The sequence below is a fragment of the Arachis duranensis genome, chromosome 6 (genome assembly GCF_000817695.3).
Source record: "Arachis duranensis cultivar V14167 chromosome 6, aradu.V14167.gnm2.J7QH, whole genome shotgun sequence".
Lineage (NCBI taxonomy): Eukaryota > Viridiplantae > Streptophyta > Magnoliopsida > Fabales > Fabaceae > Arachis > Arachis duranensis.
The window spans coordinates 16,930,766-16,946,980 of record NC_029777.3 but is presented as its reverse complement, the minus strand read 5'-3'; the positions used below and the strand labels follow the sequence as shown (position 1 = coordinate 16,946,980).

Genomic DNA, 16,215 nt, shown 5'->3' with positions numbered 1-16,215 from the left:
GCGGAAAAACACACACACAAGTCTCTTCATCAATCATGCATACATTCATGCTTCAACTAATGTAAAGAAACCAAACAGTACCATAATAAATTACAATGATAATACGAATTAAAATGCTACTTTACCAACAATAAAGTTTTTAATTTTCAACCACAACAAATTAATATATAAATTTTTTTGTTAAATAATAACTAAGGTAAACTATTAAAATAGTATTCAAAAGTTTGTTTCGTTCATAAAAAAATTCTGAAAAATTCTAACGACAAATAAGTTTCAAAAAATTTAAAAACATAATAAAAAAATTAAAAATTAGATTTTGATGCAAATTTTTTCAATCATTAATAAAAAAATAAGATCTTTTTATTTTTAAAATTTGATAATTTTTAATAAATTTTAGAGATTAAATTTTGTTTCGAATTTTTCTATGCATCTTCTAAATATTTATTCAAATGTTGCTACAAAAATTCAAATCAAATGAATAAGTCATTTCTTAAATACAAATTTTTTTATCATTTACAAAAAATATAATAATTATTGGTTATTTTTGTAGTATTTTTAAATTATTGAGGAGCTGTTTTGTCAATAGTATTTTTCAAAGACTTTTTTGTCAGCGACTAAATCTTTCAAATACCAAATTGGTAGTTAATCTTAATAAGACTTTAATTTTCATAGGAGGGTATGCGGATCGGATCGGATATGGCCGAAAATTCGATCCGATCCACATAATTTCTATCGGATCGGATCGGATATGATATCCGCATTTTTTAGTGTTGGATTCGATCCGATCTATAAATGTGCGAATCGGATCGGATCGGATATCAGATATATCCGCATAATTGAACATTTTCTTTTTAATCATATTTCTTTGTAAAAAATTTAATAAAAATATTTCTTTCACACTTTTAAACTTATTTATTCCTAAAATATTTTTAATCAAACATTTTCTAAATAACAAAAATAAAATAACACAATATATGAATAATAATTACTAATTAAAATATACAAATAAGTAAATATGATACCAAACATATATATATATTTATTTATTTTTTAACTATTATTGTGCGGATCTGCGGATCAGCGGATCGAATACGTAGATGTAGAGCAGATATCTGTGGTCCGATTTTTAAAGGGTGCAGATCGGATCCTATCCGATCCGATCAATGTACAGATCAAATCGTATCCGCAATTTTTGGATCAGATGCGGATATTTATCGCAGATCTGCGAATACAATACGATCTATGAACACCCCTAAATTTTTATATACTACCAATACAAAGAAATTTTTAAAATTAGGATTTAAAAATTTTATACAGATAATCAATTATATATTGATGTTAATTTGGATTGGCTTTCTCAGTAAAAGGAATACTTTTTTTTTAAATAAAGTACTTTTATTCAATTTAAAATTTATTTAGATACGTCTTTTAAGAAAAATATTTTTATTAAAAAAATAAATTATTTATTTTTTTAAAAAACTAGCAATACTTTGCTTTTAAAAAATACAAAAAAAAATTTAATACTTAAATTTTTTTTAAAAAAGTCTATTCAAATATGAAATAAGTCGTCTATTAAAAAAATAAAAAATATTTTTAAAAAAAAAAAACTAATTTAAACTGACTCTTAATATATCAATAAAAATAAATAATTTTTAAAATCACTTCGTTTAAACATGGGGTGTAAAATTCTTTATACTAATTTAAAATCAAATAATAATATAAAAAGCTATTTTAAAATTTGTAACAAGTGTCATAAACAAGATCTGATAAAATAAAATATTGACGGCAAGTTGGCCTTTTAAGTTTGATCATATTTTATGTCGTTAAAACTGTCATTGTCCCGAAATTTGTTGATAATTTAATTTAATTTTATATATAACAAGTTGAATCTCAAGAATATGTTTATACCTGCTGTGGTGAGTTACATGTTTTTTTTATATATAATTTAGGATTTTATAGTAATTAATAGTCTTTGAATGTTTGGCTACTATATATGCAAATCTTTTTAAGTTCACAACCTGCATAGTTTCCCTATTGCAACGAGGTCCCACACCGTTACCATAGTTTCTTTGGTTACTTTTCATCTGCATGGGTGAAAGTAAATCATAAAATTAAAAATTATTATTTACATAGTAAAATTAATCGTTATATATTTGTATATAAATATATATAATTTAATTTTTTTAGTATATATTTTATATTTATAGTTATTTTTATCGGTTTTTTTTTCATATTGTTAGGCTTCATTGTACGATTACATATTTGAGCTAATTAGCTTCATTGGGTGAATATAATCATATTTAAAATTCTTTTATACAATGAATAGTCGTATTCGTATACATATCTAACTTTATACGAGTGCCAAGCGACATATAAATCAACTATTAATAAACGGTAAAGTATATAGCTTTACATAAGAAACTAAAATAACATTCCAATAATGGTCGGTTAGAATCAACAATGGGGTCATGATCCAAAAAGAAAAAAGAAAAAAGAAAAATAATCAATGGGGTTATTTCTCTTTTTTGTTATAAAAGGACATAAACAAAATAAATTATTGCAAATAAAGCCCGAAAATGAAACGTTTAATTATTGCACCGAATAAGAAAGATGATAAGGCCGTTATCTATACGTATAGATTTACATTATTAATTAGTTTTGTTGTGTTGCTTAATATATAAGTAAGATTTATTTATAGATGGTATTTATAGCAAGCATGAGAATTGCTTCACCTTGGAAGTATTAACAACTTTGGCATTATTGATTTTGATGGATAGTAATTTTGCCTCAAAAAGTCAAATCCTTGACAACAAAGAAAAGCATATATAAGTGGCATTAGCATACAACACTTTCCTTATTTTGGATAAGATTTGTTAGATGTAAGTTTGGTTAGATTGATCGAATCCATTGATATTTGATAATGCTCAAATATAAATCATATTTATCATATTTATATTTATATTTAATATATACATAAACTCATGTATATCATTGCACTAAACTATAGTAGAATGTGGCTTAAATAATAAGGTGTTCTTTTTTTTTTTAAGCAAAGTCTTCTAACAAGAAAAATCAACTAATTCTGAGACTTTGAAGCCTCGTAAAAAATAAAAAATAACTTTTTAGCAAAAATTATATTTAGAATTGTTATTCACACGAAAATACATCATGTTATTAGTTTAATAGAAAAATATTCGATCTATCTTTTGTGAATAATTACTAATAAATTGTTTTCTTTATCTTGGTTTAATCAATTAAGATATTTTTTAATTGAACCAACTATATAACATATAACAGACTTCAAAAATTAATATTGAATTTTCTTGTGAAGACTTATTTTCACTAGAAATTTCACTTTTTTTAACACACACATATATAGAAAATGAGATTTAATGAATTATGGACCTTTTATTTTTGGTCATGGATGAATTATGGACCTTGAATCTCATGCTGATAAACAAAAGCCCAGAATATAAGATTTTGGGCCGACTCAGCCCATTAAGCGTGAGAGCGATCAATTAGTTTTAACTTTTAATTTATCATTAGTAATTTAAATATTTAAATGTATTGTTCTTCAATTGGTTCTTCATTGTATTAGATACCTCCTTTCCACTTTGGTTGCTTTAGTTTCATAAAATTGAAATTAATATAGATAGATGTTGTTTATACTAATAGTGTTTTTTTATTTGGAGGGAAGAGACTAACTTAAATATTATTTCATTAATTAAATTATTATTATTACATCTTATCATAAAACTAACAATGATGATCATTTACTTATTAGATGTAAGAAAATAGTTCTTCATAAAGACATTCTTCTTATAAAGAAATCGAGTTTAATATTAACTTTTAAACAAATAAATCAAAATCAATTGCTAGTTTATTCAACTTTGTCATCGTTTATTGATATCTTGCAAAGTATGTTTATCAATGAGAATATAACTTTTAACTTTGAGTCATTCTTTTTAGAACATCATAAAAGTTTAACACAAGAAATCCGTTAACGCTTAAAGTTTGTGATGTCATTCATACATTTTTTAAAGATATTATTTTTCTCATAAAGCAAAAACGGTGTTGACATTAATTTAAACTAGTCAAAATAGTTTACTTATCAAATTTGTCGGTGTCAATTGAATTCTTATAAAAAGTGTGTATAAATGAGAGTATAACTTTATAGTTTATACTAAACATAGTTTCAAACATTCTTATTTGAAACTTTAAACCTATTCAAGGCAAAGTCACTTGTTAACTTAATTGGTGTTAATAGATTATGAAATATGCTTATTAATTTCAGTAAAACTTTAATGTGGTTTGAAAACTTGAAGGTAACTGATAATTGAAAAATGTCAAATAGTTTTAATATATTTGATTAAATTTTTTAATATAATATTTGTTCACGTTTCAACTATTATATTTATATAAACATATTTTTTGGAGTAATTATTAAATATTTTGTTAGAACTATCATTACTTAACCGTTTATTCATATTAACTATCATTGTTTTCATCATAAAATTAACTTAAATTTGCCATTTACTTATCAAATCCAAGAAACTATTAGTTCCTAAAAATTATGTTGTTGGTAGCTCTCTTGTAGAAGTGTTATTTTTGCAAAACAAATAAAAAACAAATAAATGATATTAACATTAGCTTATTAAATTAGATGATAAATAATTAAATATATAATTTGCCATATAGTTTCAAACATCCTTGCTGGATTGTGATATGCACTCTTATTAACCTACTGTATTTTTCAAAAATATATTTTTGATACAAACTTCTCAGGGTAAAAATTTTAAGTCAAATACATTGTATTTAAACTTATATTAGATTTATACTTATTTTTAATGTACAATATATGAATTCTTATAAATTTAATCGTATACAATAAATTTATAACGTTAATTCCGTTAGTTCTATTCTGTTTTACTGTCTTTATACTATTACTACAATACTGAAATAGATCGTTAAATTTATTAGTCTCAAGGTGATATTTAATCTTCATAAATATCACAATAACAAATAAATTTTATTTAGGTGATAAAATAAAGATAAAGAAATAACTTTATCTAAAAAGTTTAGAATTTGAGTTTAAAAAAATAAATTACGCATTTTTTTGTTAGGTTGCGTGTGTTTATAAATATAAGACATCGTGACATGAATATAGAAACATAAAATTATATTTTTAAAATATTGAGCTTAAAAAAATAAATTACATCTTTTTTGTTAAAGACGATTAAATTTTGTTTGTTTATAAGTATAAGACACTAAAATATAAATATAAAAATACAAAATTATATTTTGACAAATAAAATATAAACAAAAATATTATATTATANATATTTTGTGTTATTTCTATTAAAAAATATAAAACATTAGACAAAGACATAATTTATTCTGTTCTTTTATTATCATTATTAATTTTTTATAATTATATTTTTTATTATATTAATTTTTTTATAAATTTTATGTAAAAAATATAAAAATAAATTAAAATTTTTATTACTTATTTTATCTTATATTTAATTTATTATTAAATAAAATATAAAAATATTAATTTTTATATTTATATTCTTTATATCATGTTCTCGATATCTTATTTTTTGTTGTGCTCAGAATCAAACACAGTCTTGAGTGGCTAAAAGAAACAATTTGAATTTTCATAAACCTAGGAACCAAGTTCACTTATGCACCCAATACAAACGATGAAATTCAACATTTACTCCCAATAATTTCTTTTGATTTAATCTCCGTCTGTCGCACAAAAACACACTCCATGGTGAGAAAGTGAACGTGACGGTCACGGCGCAGGTCATTAATACAGCCTCGAAGAAAGTCGTTTCCCCGTACCGAAGCCGTTACTCTGTTTCGTTTCGTTGCGTTGCGTTGCGCACTTCAGTGTCCACGACCAATTCTCACACACACCACACCATCGAAGAAGAAAGCTCATAGCACAGGTTCCATTCCATTCCATTCTATTTCAAATCCTTTCTCTATTGCTTTCACAACGCATCTTCTCTAACTGCGGTTAGGTTTTATTTTATTTTATTTTTCCCTTTCTTTTGGTGTTTATTATTGTTGTTTTTCATGTGGTTCTGAGTATAATACCTATTATTACTTTGCTGCTAGGGTAACTGATTCGCGCCAGCTTCAGAATCAGGACTTGGTGCTTTTTGTTTTCTGCTTGATTCGGTTGGATTAGGTTTCGGAATTTCTGGTTATTCTCGGTTTTCTTTCTTGTTTGGTGAATGTGGATAATTAGGATTAGGATTTTTGGAATAGGAAATTCAGATTTGCTTTTTCTCCTTTTTGTAACGGTGACAGATACAAGCAGGGGGTGGTGCTGGTTTGAGGAGTGAAGTTGGGGGGGAAGTTAAACCTAGGGCTGCAACATTTGGGAGACAGAGGTTTGATTGGTTGGATTAGGTTTGAGATTTATAGCTATTGTATGTTTGTATTGCTGTTGTGGTATGAGTGAATTAAGATTTTTTTTTTTTGTTGAATTTTGTAATGATTCGAGGAGTTAAGTTTTGAAACCTAGAGCTATACAGGGGAAAAGAATGGATGGGGGGGATGTTAGGGCTGGGGGAAAGAAGAAGAGACCTAAGCCTGTGGAAATTGGATTTGATTCGGATGATGATGAGCCGATTGGCTCTATGTTTAAGCTGAGGAAGTCACGTGGGTCTAAGAAGAAGGTTGGTTCTGCGGCTTCTGAGGGGTCTTGTGGCGATGGGGCCAAGAATGTCGATGCTGTGACAAGAAAGTTGGTTGATGCAAAGGATGATTTGGTGGGAGGTATGGATGATACCTTGGCGAGTTTTAGGAAGAGGTTGAAGGGATCTGGAGCCACCAGAGCAACTAGTTCCGTGTTGAATGCAACAGTGGAGTCTTCTGACAGGTCTCTTGATCTTTCTGTTGACGGAATTGAGGGTCATGTTGCGTCTGACGATGATGTGGTAGCTCGCGGATCTGTGAGAGCCTCCAAGGATGAGAAAGGGGTGAATTTATCCGTTGGTGACCGCTTGCAGCGTTCTTCTGATGAGAATATGGAAGATTCATTATCAGCGATTTTCCGAAAGGCACAATCTAGTTCTGTTAGGAAATTCCGAGGCTCTTCAGGTTCAAGGAAGAAGAAAGAGAGTCACAATGGGGATAATAAAAAGCATGGGGATGGCTGTTTTCTGGTGGAAGTCACTGAAGGTATTTGTCATTCTAACATATTAGATGTCTGCAATGAAGATAGACAACAGTTGTCTTCTATTCAATCTGAAAATTTTCGTTGTGCTTCTGACCAAGAAAGAATCCTCAATGATGCTTTAAAGCAGTGTTCTTCCATGTCACATGACGTTGAAATGATTGATAATGGCTCTCTCTCAAAAGTAGTGGAAGGGGTATCTGGTACTGAGGGTGAGGTGAAGAATAAACTGACTGATGAACTAGCTCCAGTTTGTAATTTTGGTTCAGAACATGGCCGCACGTCTATGAAGAAAGAAAATTTCTTACCTCCTTGTGACACTGAGCCCTTGGTTAAATCAACCGGAAATATATCGAATGAGAATAATTATATGGTTACTGGAAAAGTTTTCTCTGGATGCCAGGTGGAGGTAGATGAAGGTGTAAAATCTGAAACCGAGGTTGTTTCGGATAAAGATTGTTGTGACTATAATGGTTTAAATACAAAGCCTGATGTTAAAGATTTAGTTCTAGGTATTTCACTTGAAAAAAATGATGTAACTGCCTCTGGTAGCTTATCTCCTAAGATGTCTGTGGAAGCCAATGAATCTGAATTAGATGTCCTGTCAAATCACTCGAAGAAACCTTTAGAAGTGTATAGTGCTTCAATTCTGAAATGCAACTCCATGTTAGATCCGGTTCAATCTGATGGATCCTCCCTTCCATCTGCACCAGATGAAAATGAGAATAATGCAGAATATAATGATTCTCTCTCTGATTTTGCCTACAAAGACAGTAAAATTCGTGCTGTGCGAAAGGCTAAAATGCATAAGCATGGAGATATGACTTATGAGGGTGATGCTGATTGGGAGAATTTAACAAATGATCAAGCTCTTAATGAAAACCATGCTGCTGAAGATTCTGAAAGTGTTGCAGTAGTTGCTGTATCAGCTGGGCTGAGAGCCCATGCGGCTGGTCCAATGGAGAAAATAAAGTTTAAGGAGATGTTGAAGCGCAAAGGTGGTCTCAAAGAATATTTGGCTTGCAGGTAGATAAGCTTTGATCTTTGCATTTGCTTGCAATTGATTTAATATTTTATTTTACTTTTTTTTAGTGCTTATTGGTTACAAAACTCTCTAATGTTTCCAGGTTTTAAATTTTATTTTAAAATTTTTATTCTTATAGAGAATTGCTGGAGATCTTTTGTGATTCACAACTGAATGTGTTATCTGCTTTAGTTTCACAAACACAAAAATGAGAATATTTATTTATTGCCATATATCTCCTGTTGCATATTAACTTGTCTGATTGAGCGAATGAACTAGCTTTTAGTTGTCATTTGAAAAAGACAAAAACATATAGACGGATAAATTACCACATTCATTTTATTAGATGCCTGTTTTATTGGTTCTTTTTTCCCCTTTGTCTTTGGTTATTGCACATTTCTTAATTTTGTGGGTTATGGTCCCTTTGGACATCAGAATTGGAATCGTAGTGTGGAATTTAATCTCAATTCCAATTCCAAGCTCTAATTCCATGCTTGACCCCAAACGAGACATTGGTGTTGTATTGTGATGGGCAATGGCCTTCGTCCTGTATTTGCTAGTGAAGCTTGCTATAGTAATCTCTGAATTTAATGCATTGCAGAAATCAGATCTTAAGTCTTTGGAGTAGAGATGTTACGCGTGTTTTGCCTCTTGCTGAATGTGGAGTTAGTGATGCTCAATCTGAGAATAAAAGTCCTCGTTCATCTCTTACTAGGGATGTCTACACATTTCTCGACCAATGTGTAAGTTTGTCAACGTGTTATGCAGCTATCAATTTTCATTTCCTTGGCTCCCTTACCCTACGAATATTTGGATCCATATTTTGTATTTGATAATTTAATCATTTTCAGTGCATTTTTCAATTATTTTTTCTTTTTGGTGGAGAAAACTCACTTTCTTTTAAAGGAAAAAATCTGCGTAGATTTGGATTCTAAATTGCTACAAACACAAAACAACCTAATCCAGAAACTGTTTGTGCTTATTTAATGGTGGGAAATGACGAAATCCTTTTTCCAGGGTTATATAAACATTGGTATTGCTTCTCATAAGGATGTTGGAAGTAGTGCAATGCATTCTTATAAACTTGTGAAAGAAAAAGGTTTTGAGGAAAGCTCCACTGCTTCAATTGCTGACTCTGAAGAGGGAGTATCATTTATTGTTGGTCAGACTAAAATGTCAGATGTGTCCATGGAGAATAACCATGGCCTTAAAGGGGAGGATGAAGACATACCAGCTGAAGCTACAGAAGGCAGGAATATTCAGGAAGGACTTAGTGGAACTAGACATGTCAATATAAACAATGTTGTTCCTTCCTCCAAATTTCCTGATTGCAGACTGGCTTCTGCTGTAGCTACAGAACAGAGCAATGAATCTATCTGTGTTAAAACCGTCTCGGCTGATCGCATAGGTGATCAAATGTTGTCTGATTCTGAGGCTAGAAAGAGAGTTATTGTCATTGGAGCTGGTCCTTCTGGGCTAACTGCTGCTCGTCACTTGCAACGTCAGGGGTTGACTGTGACTGTACTCGAGGCAAGGAATAGGATAGGAGGTCGAGTATTTACAGATCGCTCATCCCTTTCTGTCCCTGTGGATCTGGGTGCTAGCATTATCACTGGTGTTGAGGCTGATGTGGCCACTGAGAGAAGACCAGATCCTTCCTCACTGGTTTGCTCACAGTTGGGCCTTGAGTTGACGGTACTGAACAGTGACTGTCCTCTCTATGACATAATGACAGGACAAAAGGTCCCGGCAGATATGGATGAGGCACTGGAAGCTGAATACAATAGTCTTCTTGATGGTATGGAATTGCTTGTTGCTCAGAAAGGTGAACAAGCAATGAGAATGTCTCTTGAAGATGGTTTAGAGTATGCCCTTAAGATTCGCCGCTTGGCACATGCTGGAAGTGGTGAAGAGATTGAACAAGTCAATTCTGGAGATAGTCCGTTGGATTCCAAAAAGGTCAGTACAGTGGAAAAAAAATTCGAGCAGGACATTTTAAGTCCTCTGGAGAGAAGGGTCATGGATTGGCACTATGCTCATTTGGAGTATGGATGTGCAGCTTCACTTACAGAAGTTTCTCTTCCCAACTGGAATCAAGATGACGTGTATGGAGGATTTGGAGGAGCTCATTGTATGATTAAAGGCGGTTACAGTGCTGTTGTTGAGTCTCTTGCAGAAGGGCTTCCTATTCAATTGAACCATGTTGTAACAAATGTGTCTTACGATATCGAGGAACCTGGTCGCTGCAGTAAAGTCAAAGTTTCCACGTCAGATGGCAGTGAGTTCTTTGGGGATGCTGTTCTCGTCACCGTTCCACTAGGCTGTTTGAAGGCAGAAACCATACAATTTTCTCCCCCTTTGCCTGAGTGGAAATATTCTGCTGTTCAGCGTCTTGGTTATGGAGTTCTCAATAAAGTGGTTTTGGAATTTCCAAGTGTATTTTGGGATGATGCTGTGGATTACTTTGGAGCAACAGCTGAGGAGAGAGGTAAAAGAGGTCACTGCTTTATGTTCTGGAATGTCAGGAAGACAGTTGGCGCTCCTGTCCTTATAGCATTAGTTGTTGGTAAGGCAGCGATAGATGGTCAAAATTTGAGCTCTTCTGATCATGTTGAACATGCATTGAAGGTTCTTCGTAAACTTTTTGGGGAAACTTCAGTTCCAGATCCTGTTGCCCATGTTGTAACAGATTGGGGTAGAGATCCTTTTAGCTATGGTGCTTACTCTTATGTTGCCATTGGAGCATCAGGAGAAGACTATGATCTATTAGGGAGGCCAGTTGATAACTGTTTGTTTTTTTCTGGTGAAGCAACATGCAAAGAACACCCTGATACTGTTGGTGGTGCTATGATGAGTGGACTTCGGGAGGCAGTTCGCATAATTGACATATTGAGCTCTGGTAATGATTATACTGCAGAGGTGGAGGCAATGGAAGCTGCACAGAGGCAGCTAGATACTGAAAGGGATGAAGTTAGGGAGATAACAAAGAAACTTAATGCAGTTGAGCTTTCTAGTTTATTGTACAAGAACTCTTTAGATGGTGCTCAATCTGTGACCCGGGAAGCTTTATTAAGAGAAATGTTTTTCACTGCAAAAACCAGTGCCGGGCGCTTGCATGTGGCAAAGCAATTGCTAAGTCTTCCTCTTGGAAAGTGGAAATCCTTTGCTGGGAGTAGAGCGGGGCTAACCGTTCTCAACTCATGGATACTGGTATGATTGTACTAGATTCATTATTGTCAAGTTATTTTGTATCTTCTTTGACAAATAGTACTCTGAGCATGCAGCCATTTCTGGTAAAAAACATAAAAAAGATAAATTTATCTTTTGGTTATAGGATTTTAGATTATGTGCTTCATATTCCATATATCTCAATATAGGACTCCATGGGGAAGGATGGAACCCAACTCTTGCGACATTGTGTGCGTCTTCTTGTACGTGTTTCCACTGATCTGCTTGCTGTACGCGTGTCAGGTGCTTTTTTCCCCTTATGAATTTTTGTGTGTATGCATTGAAATTCATGAATTTATGAAAATAGGTTTTATTACTGGATCTCATCTATCTGTTATATCTAATATTTGAGGTAGAAATACATGGTTATCTTAATGGGATCAGTTTGCGTAAGATTAGAACGATTTCCTGTTCCATTTTTTTTAAACTATAAATGTCAAACCCAGTTTGTGCCTTTTCTTATGATTACCAACTCCCTACTCATGATCAATCTAATGAAATATGAATAATTTCTTTATATTTTTTTTTCCAATCTCCGTATGCTCCAGGAGATTATTCTGTCTGTCATGTGGAATATGGTATCTTTAATTTGCCTTGTATTTTTGTTTTAAGTTTCCTATTGTTGGTGCAGGAATAGGAAAAACTGTGAAGGAAAAAGTTTGTGTACATACTAGCCGTGATATTCGTGCTATAGCAAGCCAGTTGGTCAATGTATGGCTTGAAGTTTTCCGCAAGGAAAAAGCTTCTAATGGGGGGTTGAAGTTGTCAAGACAAGCAGCTGCTGTAGATTTATCAAAGAGAAAACCTTTGAAAGACTCTGCCTCAGGAAAGCCACCTTTGAGTACACAGCATGGCATGCTTGAAAATAAAGGAGGTTTGCTGAATCCTGCATCTGCTGGAAGCAATTCACAAGTGAGGAAATTGCACAGCAAACAAGGAAAACAACAAGCAGCAAATGACTCAAGGCATGATGTCAGTTCTTCCAGGTCCCAAGGTTCAATAGACAAAGCTGCTGCAGAGGAGGATAACTATTATGCCTTGACTGAAGAAGAACGGGCTGCCATTGCTGCTGCGGAAGAGGCCCGTGCTAAAGCACATGCTGCTGCTCAGGTTTGTTTCTCTTCGTGCTTAGTTTTAATTCCATTAATCTGTTGGTGTGGTGCTTGCTTGTTACAACTTACAAACTTTACTCGAGTGTCTGCTTGTCCTGGTTGGGAACATGGCTAACACTTATGTCCTTATTGGGTTAGGTTTGCTAGTATGAAGGATGTTAGGTGCATACTCGTGTAATACAAATCTGCTGGAAACAAGCCTAACTGTGATCAAATTTTGCCTGGTTTGAGTGAACCCAAAACCAGCTGTTTTGTGGCTTGAGCTTTATAAAAAATAGGGGTTGCATATACTTTTAGCAAGCTCTTTAGTTGTAGCATCTGTTTTTACAATTTATATTCAATATTTTATAAATAGTTACAGGTAAAATAATAAAGAATAGCAATGACGTTGCCACTCGACAAACCTATCATTGGGAACTAATAGTTGGAGAAAATAGGCTTATGCAGGCAGAGTCTCACCTTAGATGGGTTGTTTATATCTGGAAAAAGGCCTCTGGAAGTCCCAATATGGAGGGTAGTTAGGTGGAGGGTATAAGAGTAGTTACAGACCAAAATTATAGATGAAACCATTGAAAATAATTTAGATTATAAGGAATTGACTGTAATAGTGTAATATGACTTATGATAGGACATATGGTGTTGTTTGATCTACTAATTGATCTCATTTAGTAGGGCAAAACGTAGTTCTTTTTATTGTCAACAGACCTATGCTTCCTTTCCCTATTTTTGTCATGTTGCTTTAAAGATTTCATGGTTTTTGTTCTTTGCAGGCATATGCTTCTGCAGAAGCCAGATGCAGTACACTACTACAGCTTCCAAAGATACCTTCCTTCCACAAATTTGCTAGAAAGGAGCATTGTTCACAAAATGATGAATGTGATAGTAGAAGAAAGTGGTCTGGTGGAGTTTTGGGAAGGCAGGATTGTATTTCTGAAATTGATTCAAGGAATTGCAGAGTTAGGGAATGGTCAGTTGATTTCTCTGCTGCATGTGTTAACCTTGAGAATTCCAGAATGTCAGTTGACAACCTTTCACAGAGGAGTCATTCAAATGAGATTGCCAGCCATTTGAATTTCAGAGAGCACTCAGGAGAAAGTGTTGCTGCAGCAGACAGCAGTTTATATACAAAAGCTTGGATTGACACATCTGCTGGTGTGGGTATAAAAGACTCTTATGCCATAGAGAGATGGCAATCTCAAGCAGCTGCAGCTGATTCTTGTTTCTCTCATCCAACCATACATATGGGAGATGAGGAGGATTCAAATGCTCAGTCGATGTTATCCAGTCGAAAGCGTGATGGTTTGGCAAATGAGAGCTCTATTTCACAGGTTACTGTAAATAAGGAGGCCTTAAAAGGTCATCACCGGGGAGCTGATCATATTAAACAGGCTGTTGTGGATTATGTTGCCTCGCTACTTATGCCTCTTTATAAGGCAAGGAAACTAGACAAGGATGGGTACAAGGCTATCATGAAGAAAAGTGCAACAAAGGTGATGTGAATCCTTTGCCTTTTTGAACTATGTATTTGCTAAATTAAGAAATTATTATTATGATTTGTTAGGTCGAGAAGTGATAACTTAATCAGAATGTCATTTTAAGAGGCAAATACTCTTCTTTTATTACTTACAGCTCGAGTGTTTCAGGTCATGGAGGCAGCCACAGATGCTGAAAAAGCAATGATGGTTCATGAGTTTCTAGATTTTAAACGGAAGAACAAGGTACTTTCGTTTTCCTTTTTATAATCATAGGTCCAGCTACCATTCTTTTGGTTCTTTTCCTGTGGTAGATTTCATTTTAGAATATGCCATTATTTTTACTGATATTGATGATTTACATCATTCACTGCTGGAAGCCAGTTTCTAGGAAATGTTTTCGATAGTGACTGATGGGCTATTTTTTCAAGTGGAGCTTCAGATGTGCTTCTGACATTATAACATTTTCTTTTTCACTGACATTGGTTGGATGGCTGAAATATGCAGATCCGATCCTTTGTGGATGTATTGATTGAGAGACACATGGCAGCGAAATCAAATGCAAAATCTTAATGTTCTTTGGATTGAATAGCCTGTGGTTACTTCTGTGTAACGGTTGCCAAAGTCTTGGTTTTTTTTCCCGTACCTTAACTCTCAGGCTGTTGTTCGTCAAGAGTATGACAGGGCACCTCAATCTGCCATTTTAACGAACCTTGCCACTAAAGAAACAGATTGCGCAGGCAGGTTTGAAGATGACAACGAATCGCATTCATCCATATTAGTATTTTGTCTTCATCGAGGTGTTTATTCCAAAAACTACCTCCGAGGATTGAAATCTTAGACCCCATTTTTGTTGAAGGGGTTTCCAATGGACAAGATAAAATTTGACCTTATCAATTTCTTCTATTTGTACAGCTTAGGATTGTTTTAGTGATGACAATTGACAAGCATACATATCCATTTCCCATTGTCGTACTGGAAACTTTTCTTATATAACATCAATTAGTTAACTCTTATTTCTTTCTCCAAAGTGGGGAAAGAACTATGCTTGGTTTTATTCCAGCATTTTATCCTCCATCTTTATTTACCACTCTACTCGTGTGTATAGTATGTTGCATGATATCTGTTTATAATTGAGTAAGCTTCCAAATGTGTAACAGAAAAGTCACTTCCTCTGAGAATGTGCCTCTGGATTGCAGCATGAGATGCCGATTTCTTTTGAATTGATGTGTATAATTTTAAGCCAATCATTCAATCTTGGATGTTATCTTGTGCTAACTATTGCTTACACCTTTTTCTATTGGCTGCAAGGCTAAGAAAGATTTTGTCAATCACATAAGGGGGGAGGTAATGATTGTTCCGCCATTTCCCTGTGATTTTGATGGTTATTTAACCTCTTACCTTCGAATTTACAGGTGCCTTTTGTTTTCCTAATTTCTTGTCTATTCATTCTGGTTTTATGGATGATGACCCTTCATGATTATACTGCTTCTGTTTCTACTGCAGGAAAGAGGAAACTACTGTAACTACCTCGTTTCTATTGATTGTTTAGTACAAACCAAAAATATATAGCTGCCAGGGAACTTCACTTTTTGATAGCTGTGTCTAGAAGGGTGGAGTACATTCTTCTTATCGTAAGCAATGTTTCTACTCCGAATTTATTATACCTTTTGGTGCCATATTGCTGAGAATTATCTATGTTTTTTGATTTAATTGGAGAATAATCGTACTTTATCATGGTCAGGCCACATAGATTGCCTGAATATCACAACAGAAAACTATCCCTGTATTTTGTGGATACATTTTTTTTGGTATGCTTCGGACTACTTGAAAGTTGAAACTACTGCCTGTGCTTGAGCCTTGAGGTGATTACAAGATGGTTTCAATTCAAATTTAGATTGATTCTATGTGCTAACCATACTCAAATGAGTATTACTGATATGGTCAATCTCTTCAAAATGTTTATTCTCTTAATATACTCTCGAGGTCAAATATTTAGTAGTTGCGCTTCTGAAATTAAATTGTATTATTCGGATAAGGAAAAAAAGAAGCCATTATTCGGATAATTTATTTGTACTTCAATATATATATATATAATGTCTGATCTTATTTATTATAAAATTCTTTCAATATTAGTATTTTTTTTATTTTAGAAATGTTGAGAAAAGAAAAACAAAATTGATG

General features: G+C 33.1%; 1 protein-coding gene across 3 annotated transcripts; it reads left to right on the top strand.

Moving 5' to 3' along the window:
* Positions 1 to 5,811: 5,811 nt before the first annotated feature.
* LOC107493099 (lysine-specific histone demethylase 1 homolog 3) lies at positions 5,812 to 15,845 on the top strand. Of its 3 annotated transcripts, XM_021124510.2 has the most exons (11): positions 5,812 to 5,957; positions 6,130 to 8,221; positions 8,821 to 8,962; positions 9,237 to 11,429; positions 11,597 to 11,690; positions 12,079 to 12,557; positions 13,330 to 14,049; positions 14,203 to 14,277; positions 14,539 to 15,446; positions 15,538 to 15,665; positions 15,776 to 15,845. In XM_021124510.2, the coding sequence occupies exons 2-9, from the start codon at positions 6,561 to 6,563 to the stop codon at positions 14,602 to 14,604; spliced, it is 5,430 nt and encodes a 1,809-aa protein (XP_020980169.1). In that variant the 5' UTR covers positions 5,812 to 5,957; positions 6,130 to 6,560; the 3' UTR covers positions 14,605 to 15,446; positions 15,538 to 15,665; positions 15,776 to 15,845. The 3 variants fall into 3 exon arrangements, with proteins under 3 accessions (XP_020980169.1, XP_020980167.1, XP_015969658.1); XM_021124508.2 differs by having other exon boundaries at positions 15,538 to 15,845; XM_016114172.3 differs by having other exon boundaries at positions 5,828 to 6,027; positions 15,538 to 15,845.
* Positions 15,846 to 16,215: the final 370 nt, after the last annotated feature.

Bases quoted from the DNA above. Each gene is read 5' to 3' on its own strand.
- LOC107493099 (XM_021124510.2), top strand. From the start codon at position 6,561: ATGGATGGGGGGGATGTTAGGGCTGGGGGAAAGAAGAAGAGACCTAAG. The intron at 8,222-8,820 runs GTAGATAAGCTT...AATGCATTGCAG, and splicing joins AAAGAATATTTGGCTTGCAG to AAATCAGATCTTAAGTCTTT. The intron at 8,963-9,236 runs GTAAGTTTGTCA...TCCTTTTTCCAG, and splicing joins ACACATTTCTCGACCAATGT to GGTTATATAAACATTGGTAT.